Genomic DNA, 9,416 nt, shown 5'->3' on the forward strand with positions numbered 1-9,416 from the left:
ATTTATTTCCCTTTTCTAGTATGTGAGGCTTAAGCTACAGAATGCTTGATCTGAAATTAAAGCGCTGACCAAGCTTTTCCACAAAAGTGGAAAAAATAACATGTCCAATGGAACCATGCTTTTCTGTAAGATAGGGAGGCGTTCCAATGGCTGGACTTTGGACAGACACTTGAACAGAAGTATTGCTCTGCCGGCCCCCATGCTTCAGGCTTCTCCTTGACCTGTTGGCTTTTAATTAAGGACAGGAGTGACCTTCTTCTAAGATTTCTGCCAGGATCCTAGAATTTTAAGGCAGGTCCAAACCCCTTTGAACTGGCTTTAATTCTTTATCTCTCATCTTTAGCGTGCCCATTTGTCCCAAAGCAGAAGGGGGAGATTTTGAGGATCTGAAAATGTTGGTCATAAGTAAGGCCACCAAAGTTGGCTGACACGTCAAGATGCACTGTGCTTTTTATCTGTAGGTGCTGGAACCACAGTACTGAGGAGTCCTTCAGCCCCTGCGCCCTGGCCTGGCTTTACCTTCACCTACGGCTTATCTGGGGCGCCATCCTGCACTCTGCCCTGGTAGGTACTGTCTCCCCCAGCTCTGCCCAGGGGTCCCTGCCCTTTTTCAGTCATCTGATGCATACTTCTGATGTTTGCAGATCTATTTTCTGGGAACCTTCCTGCTGTCCATATTGATCGCCCGGACCGTGCAGTATTTCCAGTCTGTCTCAGGTAAAGATTTATAAAAAGCCAGGGCAATATAAAAAGGTAGGGATTCTTTTATATATATATATTATATATAAAAATGGGGCGTTACCCCTAGGGGTGCATCATAATCTTTGGCTGATGGAAGGCCCCAATTATTGTTATATTTTTCAAAGTAAGCAAGGCTTTTTTTAAATAAAAAGCTTAAGAAATCAAATTAAAATGTCTTCTCCTATTGAAAATACCTCTGCTATCAAAATTTGACCTCTATGTGCCTTTAAACCTGGCTCTGAGGCCCCATTCAGGCTGATGTCCTCCTATTTATCCAAGTCAAGGAATCAAAGGTGTGGGGGGATAAACAAGGAATGATGATGAATAAAAATCCCCAGCCCCATGGATTCAGAGGGAGGGTCTAAGGAGGAGCGTAAAGCCAGCATTTCATCTAGTGGGGATTCCACTAGTCACTATTATTTGCCTGAGCTCATGTTGGGCACTACTTAAGGAGATGGGAGCCCCAGTGGCTTCAATTTGGGCTTAGAGTCCAGGCCTGGCTGCTCATTAGCTGTGTGACTTATGGCGAGTTATTTCACCTTTCTGATCCCCCAATTTCTCGTCCATAAAATGAAGTTATAACAGTAGCTACTTCCCAAGGGTGTTAGGAGGGTTCAGTGAAAAAATTACTCATAAGTCACCAAAAAGACTACTATAGTTAAATGTTAACTACTGTGTTTATCTGGCATATAAAACCCTTTCAACAAATGTTACCTACCGTGTTTATCTCCCCTGTGAGACCATAAACTGAGTCAGAGGAAGGCCTTAGTCCTGTCATTTATAGTATCTCACACTTAGTAGGTGCTTAAATTTGCAAACATCTGTCTGTGGAGAGTTGTAATCTTCCACCATCTTAGATGGCTACAGGAAGACATAATCATTCATGAAGAACATCAGGGACATTTACAAATGGAGAAATTAGGACTGGACATGGCATTTGAGCATTCGCATAGCCATTATTTATGCAGCAGATAATGAAAAGCGAAAGGAGTACATTTCACCACAGATTCGATGGGAGGAGAAAGTCGCCATTGCTAGAGGCTAATCCGGAACGTTTCCCTCTGATTTACCTGAGGAGGTTAGCCAGGAACCGTCAACAGCCCTTCCAGGCTTGATGCCCTGTATTATGCCAGCTTATAAATTGTCCTCATGCAAATTCTGTCCCGTCGCTAAATTTGTTGCCAGGTAGAGCATATTTATTTTGCCTCTCGTCAGTGTTTTCCATTTCAAATTATCTTTGTCATTTTTACTCTGTAGAAATATTGTTATGATTATTACAAATGCAATTCCATTAGAGGAACTGAAAATTGTCTTTATGATTTTATGCCAGCTGGTCGCCATGAAAATTCATGGGCTGGCGGAATTGCTTTTATCAGAAGTTGTCTCTTTTTCTTTCCTTCACATCTTCATTATCAGTCCCTCCCCATTCTCGTCTTCCTGTTCCTCCTGCCCTTTGATATATTCCCCTTTCTATGTACCCTGTGCTCTTTCACACTTTTTCTTCATCTCTTTCTCTTTCACTTGCTTCTTCATGTGTTTCCCTCCTTCCCTCTTGACTAGTCTTAGAGAAGTCTGGATGGGATCTTAAAAATAATTTAATTCTATGCCCTTCATTTTGCAGATGAAGGAATTGAGGCCAAAAGGATGAAGTGGCCTGCCCCAAATTCACAAAAGTCCAAGAAAGGATGTAGGGCAGCAGAATTTCAAACTTTGTCAGACTCACAATACTTTAAAATAGTGGTTACCGTCTGTCTTCGACCTATCATCCTCTTACATAAGAAATATTTTGTGGCACGTCTTTTGGTGCCCTGAAATTAAGGATAATTAACCTGCCTACACATATATTTTTTAAAATAATGCCCTAACAGCAATATAAAGGAGGAAAAAAAAGAAACTAATTATAACAAAATAGTATATATTTCAATGTGTAAATTATAGCCCGGGTGCTTCTTAATTTTAATGTGCATATGAATCACTTAGGGATCTTGTTAAATGCAGATCCTACTTCAGTAGGTCTGCGGCTGGGTTCTGAGATTCGACATTTCTAACAAGGTTTCGGGTGATGCTCGTGCTGCTGTCCCATGGGCCATACCTTGAGTCGTAAGGACCTAAAAGTGAAAAAACAAAGTCTCCACGTATTTCCAAAATGTGCCCGCACTGTGGTGCCTACCAGCCCTGTTAGAACTGGTGTTGAGTTAAAATATGGAGTAAATTTTTTTCATAAAGTCCTCAACATAAGTGCAAATTTGTCACTAACTGTGAAATAAGAAGGTACTTCGTCCGAGATTGGGCCATGGGGCAGGGGCAATAGAGGCACAGTAGAACAGGAGAGAAGCTTCTGCGGGGGATTGCTCAGAGGACAAAGTTTCCACCATCAGGATCCCCTGATGCCCCAGTGCTCCAGGTCCCATGACCCGCCCCATGGGCAGGGGGACAATGTAGTGGATGCTGGTGGTAGCCATGGCGTTGGGAAGCAAGCACAATCATGAACTCAAGTGCTGATTGACAGAGGAAAGAGGAACGAGATGGAGAATTAGAAACCTCCCTTAAGTGGCTTTGTGTGAGGATTGTGCTGTAAGTTAGAGATCTTCGTCATTCTGTGATTTGCATTTTTCCAGTCAATTTTTTTAAAATGAATGATTTATGGTCAAACCTTTAAATTGAGCTCTCCATCCGTTTGCGTTCGGCTCTAACGACCTTCATTTTCCTCCTGAGTTTGTATGCTCTGTGATATACCGTCAACATGTCACAGCATTTGCCACATAACATTGTCCCACCTTCCGGAAGGCCAGCCGTGCAGGACAGTAGCTAACACCACAGACTCAGGAGTCAGCCTGCCAAGATTCTGGCCCTGCCGCTAACTGTGTGACCTTGGGCAAAGCAGAGATCGTATATTGCCTCAGTTTCCCCTTCTGTAAAATAGTGGAAATGGTAGTACACCTACTTCCTGTTGTAGTTGAGAGAACCAAAGAAGATAACGCGGTGTAAAGTGCTTAGAACTCAACAAATGTTAACTGGTAGTGCCCAAGGAGTAGTGTCCTCCAGGCCATTTACCTGTACTTAACACGTGGTGACACCAGGTAGCACCTGCTCTCAGGTAGCTTGGTTTATCTCAGTGATAGATACAATCACCAGAGCCTATCGTGCTTTTCTATGCTGCTAGACTCTGTCAAAAATATGAAACTCTTTTTACAGCATCTAAACGAAGACATTGACTAGTCTATCACAAAAAATATCACATATGTCTTTTGTATCCTTCAAGGGAGCTTGTTTTTGACTCCTAGCTTGCATTCCACAGGCCCCTCAGTCTCTTTTAAGGCTGACGCCACCAAGGATGATACAAAGGTCCCTGGGTCCTGGGTAGCGGTAGGACCACTCACGTGGTCACCAGTCTGATAGCAGAACACACAGTGCCCTGGGCCCACGCTGTCCCTCCAGGGCCAGTGGCTTTGCCGCTTCTCTGTCGCCTAAGAGTCCTATCCTCTTTGCCAAGGCTGTGCACCATTAGCCTTTTTTCTCCCAAGTCTTCCTTTCTCAGGTGGTTGAAGGTGAGGGCTCTGCTGCTGGTACAACCCACAGTGGGGCTCAGCCACTTTCTCAGGCTCCAAAACGCTCCTTTCCCTGCCTCCTTGCATCTTGAAAGCCTTTCTCCCCTCCCTGTGAGGGACGCCAAGTGTAAGCGCCTTAATGGACTCAGGCTTGTGAAAAAACAAAAAACCCCAAAGCAAAGTATGTCTAGAACCATCTCCATTTCGGCCCTGCCACAAATCTCCCCTGAGACAAGAATGCGTGAAGCCTGGCTGGCTGTCCGAAGGAAGGTGAAGAGAAGACTAGGTGGAGAAAATGTCAATGGCCATTTCAGACAACGTCTTACTAGTGTCGGCGCAGACTTTACGTCTGAATAGAAAACACAGGACAGAGCACGCTGTGCAGAGCTACCAGCTCTTGGATGTGACTCGGTCGCCTTTTAAACCAGTATCAGCCTATTCAAACATTCGTGATTTAAGCCAACTCATCCTTTCTGCCTAAATGATTAGCCTAGTGGTCTTTTAAAAAGAGTAAGATGATACGAACAAGATTAATTAAACCTTTTCCTACTCTTTTCCTGTCCTCTACATTTCTGGTTAATGAGGTTTCTACAAAAATTACAGTAAAATGTCACAAAGTGGTGCTCATGAAAAAAGCAGGAGCCTTAAAGTCAGAGCGATTTAGTGGTGAGATTTTGCTTTTCTCCTAACTCATTACAATTGGCGCCCTCCCAGGATCTCCACTCAGAAGAAGCATTTAAATGACAGGAATCTTGTCCTGCGCCCTGCTAGAGCCAGAGGCCCAAAGGAAGGAGGCTAGATCTTATTCAGAGGATATGATTCCCAGAGCTTCCCCCTCAATCATCCGCTTGCCCCCCATCTTTGCAAACATTCTACTATCTCGAGATTAACCCAGGATATCTCCTCGTGTGCTTCTTTTCTTTATGCTCCCATCTGGTCAACTGGCAAGTAGACATTTTTCCTTCAAGCGTCCACAACAGAGGTCAACAAACTTTTTCTGCAAAGGGCCAGATAATAAACATTTTGGCTTCGAGGGCCATCTCTGTCGCAGTGACTCAACTTTCCTTATAGTGTGAAAGCAGCCATTGACAATACATGAAAACGAATGGTGTGGCTGGTTTCCAATAAACTTTACTCTGGACGTGACAATTTGAATCTCATGTTTTTCACATGTCACAAAATATCACTCTTCTGTTGATTTTTGTTCAACCATTTAAAAATGTAAAAACCATCCTTAGATTTTCAGCCACACAAAAACAGGCAGCAAGCTACATTTGGCCCATGGGCTGCAGTCTGCCAACCCCTGGTCCACACCACTCAGAGCCAGGTCTTGATTATTCTCACTAATGCACAGAAAATGGTCCCCCAAGCAGCAGGTAATCCAAAAATCATTTCTATTATGCTCTGGAACACGCTCTGTAATTTTTTAAGCAGCACGCTTATTTTCCTGTTACCTTGATTCTAGTTGGTCCTCAAATTAACACACATCCCAGGTGAGCAGAGAGAAGGAGGCCACTTTAAAATTACCATGGGCTGTGGGGGGCTTGTCCATTGATCGCAGACCCTTAGTGGAAGGGGGAGGGTTCTCACGTGGATAATAACAAACATGCTGTAGAAACATTGAGCATTCTTATTATGCTCTTACAAGAAAATTTAAATCGTGGCAATGCTAATTATGCATTCCTTCTACATTTACACATTGGCACTTTTTTGTTTTAATCAGAAAACTGATTGCTGATTTATCTTGTTACCATGGTGATTTAAACATTTCCCTGAGCTTGAAAAGGAAAAATACATGCCTTAGTACCTCATTAACTTCTTCAGAGATCATCAGAAAGATAAATCCTAGGGCCCAAGGGTGTCTTGAACACCATCTGATCGGAGCCCCTCAATTCACAGAAGAGGAAACCAAGGCCTATGAGATTCAAGCTTTTGGGACTGAAATGTCTGCCGTAATATCTACCCCAAAGTCACCTGTTGGTGGTAGATAAATAAGACTTTCTTAGACCGGGTCTCCTGACTCCAGCAAATGGTCTTTGTGCCCCATCGCTGGACCTCATGCTCCCTGCCATGGGAAGCTCACCTGCCACAGTGATGATTTAACCCAGAAACGCCCCAGCGTTATGCAACACCTTGGGTACCCCCGCCGCCACCACTCTCCTGTTCCTTCTGAACAGTCTCTGGATCCACAAGATCTTCAGTGGGTATTGGAAAGGGTTCCTAGGAGAATTCCTTTACATATCCAGAAAAACCAGAGACTTTGGAGCCCATATTGAATGGCCTAGAAAGGCTCCTTGAAGATGGATCTCTTGAAGAGTTTATCTAAAAATCAGATTGTCAATGTATGACTTTTAGATATATGCCAGCATCTTCTTAAAGTCAGTGCATTTCAGAATGGACATCTGGGAATCTTTAAAAATGGTCCCACCTACTGGAAAGTGTATAAGAGTCAAGGATAGCTGAGCTCGATTAAGATCACTGGTTAAAGGCAAACTAGCAGTTGTTGGCACAAACTATGGCCACTGGGCTAGCCACATGTCATTCATCCCTGCCAACTGCTACCCTCATTTTACAGATGAAGAAACTACAATCAGAGATGTTAAGTAACTTGCCCAAGATCACACAGCTGATAAATGGCAGAGGCATGAGACTCCTGGACTTCCTGGCTTCAAGGTTTCTGCAGTTTTCACAGGATATTGGGGCCTAACAGAGATCTGTAGGCATCCCAGAAGCAACGGCACCAACTTTTTTATCGGTCCTGCAAGCCATGCCCCTGAAATTAATAATAAATCTTAACACATTTTCAGGATAAAATGGGTCACTGGAATTAATAGCTAACATTTGTTGAACACTTGTGCGTCCCAGACACTGTTCTAGGCACTTCATATACGTTAACTCATTTAGTCCTTTTAACAACTCAACAAGGTAGAGATGCTTTTATTTTCCCCATTTTTTAGAGGCAGAAGGAGAGTGGGTAACTTGTCCAAGGTCACATAACTGATAAAGGGCGGAGCAGCTGGGTTCCAGAGCCCACGGTCTTGTTAACCGGGACTCCGCCCAGCCTCAGTACACATGCGGCATATGTCAGCCTCAGCACTGTTGATGTTTGCAGGTGGACCATTCTTTGGTGTAGGGGCCATCCCTGCATTATAGGATGCTTAACAGCATCTCTCGCCTCTACCCACTATACGCCAGCAGTACCCTGCCCTTCAGCTGTGACAACCGAAAATGTCTACCAACATTGCCAATTGTTGCCTGGGAATCAAAATCACGTGCATTTGAAAACCACTAACATAAAATATAAAACTTTATAAGCCTCTCTAATGTTTTGTTTGTTCAATCTCTTTACTAAAGGTAGACTGATAAATAATTAAACCTAGAAGTTATGTTTTCCAAAACGTATACACATTTATTTAAATAAAGTAATTTAAACCAAATTTGGTACATCATCCAAATGGAATAAGAAAGTGAATAAAACCAACACTCCTTTATGATTGATTGGTATAGTTCACAGCTTGCGTTGCATCAACACCATGGGAAAAAAAGAGATATAAGCACAGGAAACACACCAGAGTGTTAGTTTTTTTCTTTTCTTTTTTTAATTAAAATATTTACCTGGAAGCCACAGTATAAATGCAGAGCTTAGAGTCCCAGGATGTCAAAACCATCAAAGGTCTTTGCACATCTATTCCATCCTGCCATTTTACAGAAGGGAACACCAAAGTCCAAAGAACCTAGATAATGGGTCCAAAGTTGCTTATCAAGTTCATGTCATGACCACTAGCCTAGAAGCATCTCCCTGGCTTGCTAAGGTCCAGGCGTGGTTGTGTGTCCTGCACGCACTGTTTTAAATAATCAGCACCTGTTGTGCATGTGTCTCTGCAGCCACCAGTTCCCGTCCGACACCAGCCCGGGCTTCCCCAGACTCCACCGCTCCCATTGCAAGTCCAGCTGTGACTCCAGCTGCAGATGCCTCCGCTCAGGACCAGCCCACGGTCACTAATAACCCGGAGCCTCGTGGGTGAACTATGCACTCCAGGTCTCTCCAGATGAGAGACAATCCTTTCAACGGCTGGTATTGGGAAGCTGGGGCCACGGCAACATACTGATAAACACCTTAAATGTCTTGTCAACTGGATGCAAATTTTGCACTTGGTGTCTTTTGTTGTTTTTTTTTAAAATTGAATTACAAAGAAGTACCCAGAGCAGACACTGGTTATACCAAAGGTTATCAAACCAATGCAAGGAAGATCCTGATCATAGAGATGTTGGGGAGGTTGCCAGGGTTATTGCCGACATCCATTCCTGGCGATTGTGTGTATGCCCTGTGGCATATCAGAATCCTTATACACTGAGATGTAATTTAAGAATTTTTAGCGCCTTGTTCTTTCCCTTTTATTAAAGAACAGAAAATTGTGACTTCTCTACCAGTTGGGTAATATTTCAGTACAAGTGTTTGCCACAACCCTGCTCCTCAAAGTCCAATCAACAGATTTCAATTTAACTTCCAAAACGCAGCAGTTCTAAGGCACCTTGAAATACACAGGTTGTGGCCACACATGCAGGGAAGGCGATGGCTTTTGTAAATTGGTTTACATTTTTCTCCTTGAATTTTTCTAAGGTCGTAGTGCTTCCAAATCACTTAATGACATTGTTGGATATGGTTTACTTTTCAATTGCAATCCATAAAATAACACTTAGAAAATTCTTAGTATTTAAGCTTAGTCTTCTCCATGAATTACCCCTTAGAATAGCCTGGCAGCAGTGGGTATGCAGGAAACAAGCCTTTAGCTCATAGTCTCATCCCCAGCCTTCTGCCCCTTCTGCCTGCCTGAGTCCATGAAGGGTGTGTGTGTGTGTGTGTGTGAGCGCGTGAGCGTGTATCTGTGAAGAAAGGGGGAGAGAAAGGCACAGAGAGAGGGAGAGGAAGGGCAGACCGTCTGCACACTGTATGCTGCTAAGGTAGTAGATAAATCAGTAATGCAATATTGGTCCAAACTACTCTTTGCACTACTTTATTTACAGTAGTAAATAAAAATTATTTTTATACCATTGACTCCTGGGAAGTAGCTTTTTTTTCTTTTTCATAGTTACTGTTGTCATCATCCAAAGTCCTAAGGTCCATGC

General features: G+C 43.3%; 1 protein-coding gene across 1 annotated transcript in view; it reads left to right on the plus strand.

Moving 5' to 3' along the window:
• Window positions 1-8,437, plus strand: part of SEL1L3 (SEL1L family member 3) — a 96,321-nt gene extending 87,884 nt beyond the window's left edge. The window contains exons 22-24 of the mRNA XM_046656535.1: window positions 462-564; window positions 645-717; window positions 8,175-8,437. Of these exons, the coding sequence (XP_046512491.1) occupies window positions 462-564; window positions 645-717; window positions 8,175-8,314 (316 nt within the window). The 3' untranslated portion in view covers window positions 8,315-8,437. The remainder of the gene's footprint in view (window positions 1-461; window positions 565-644; window positions 718-8,174) is intronic.
• Window positions 8,438-9,416: the final 979 nt, after the last annotated feature.

Source organism: Equus quagga, chromosome 3, assembly GCF_021613505.1.
Source record: "Equus quagga isolate Etosha38 chromosome 3, UCLA_HA_Equagga_1.0, whole genome shotgun sequence".
Classification (NCBI taxonomy): Eukaryota; Metazoa; Chordata; class Mammalia; order Perissodactyla; family Equidae; genus Equus; species Equus quagga.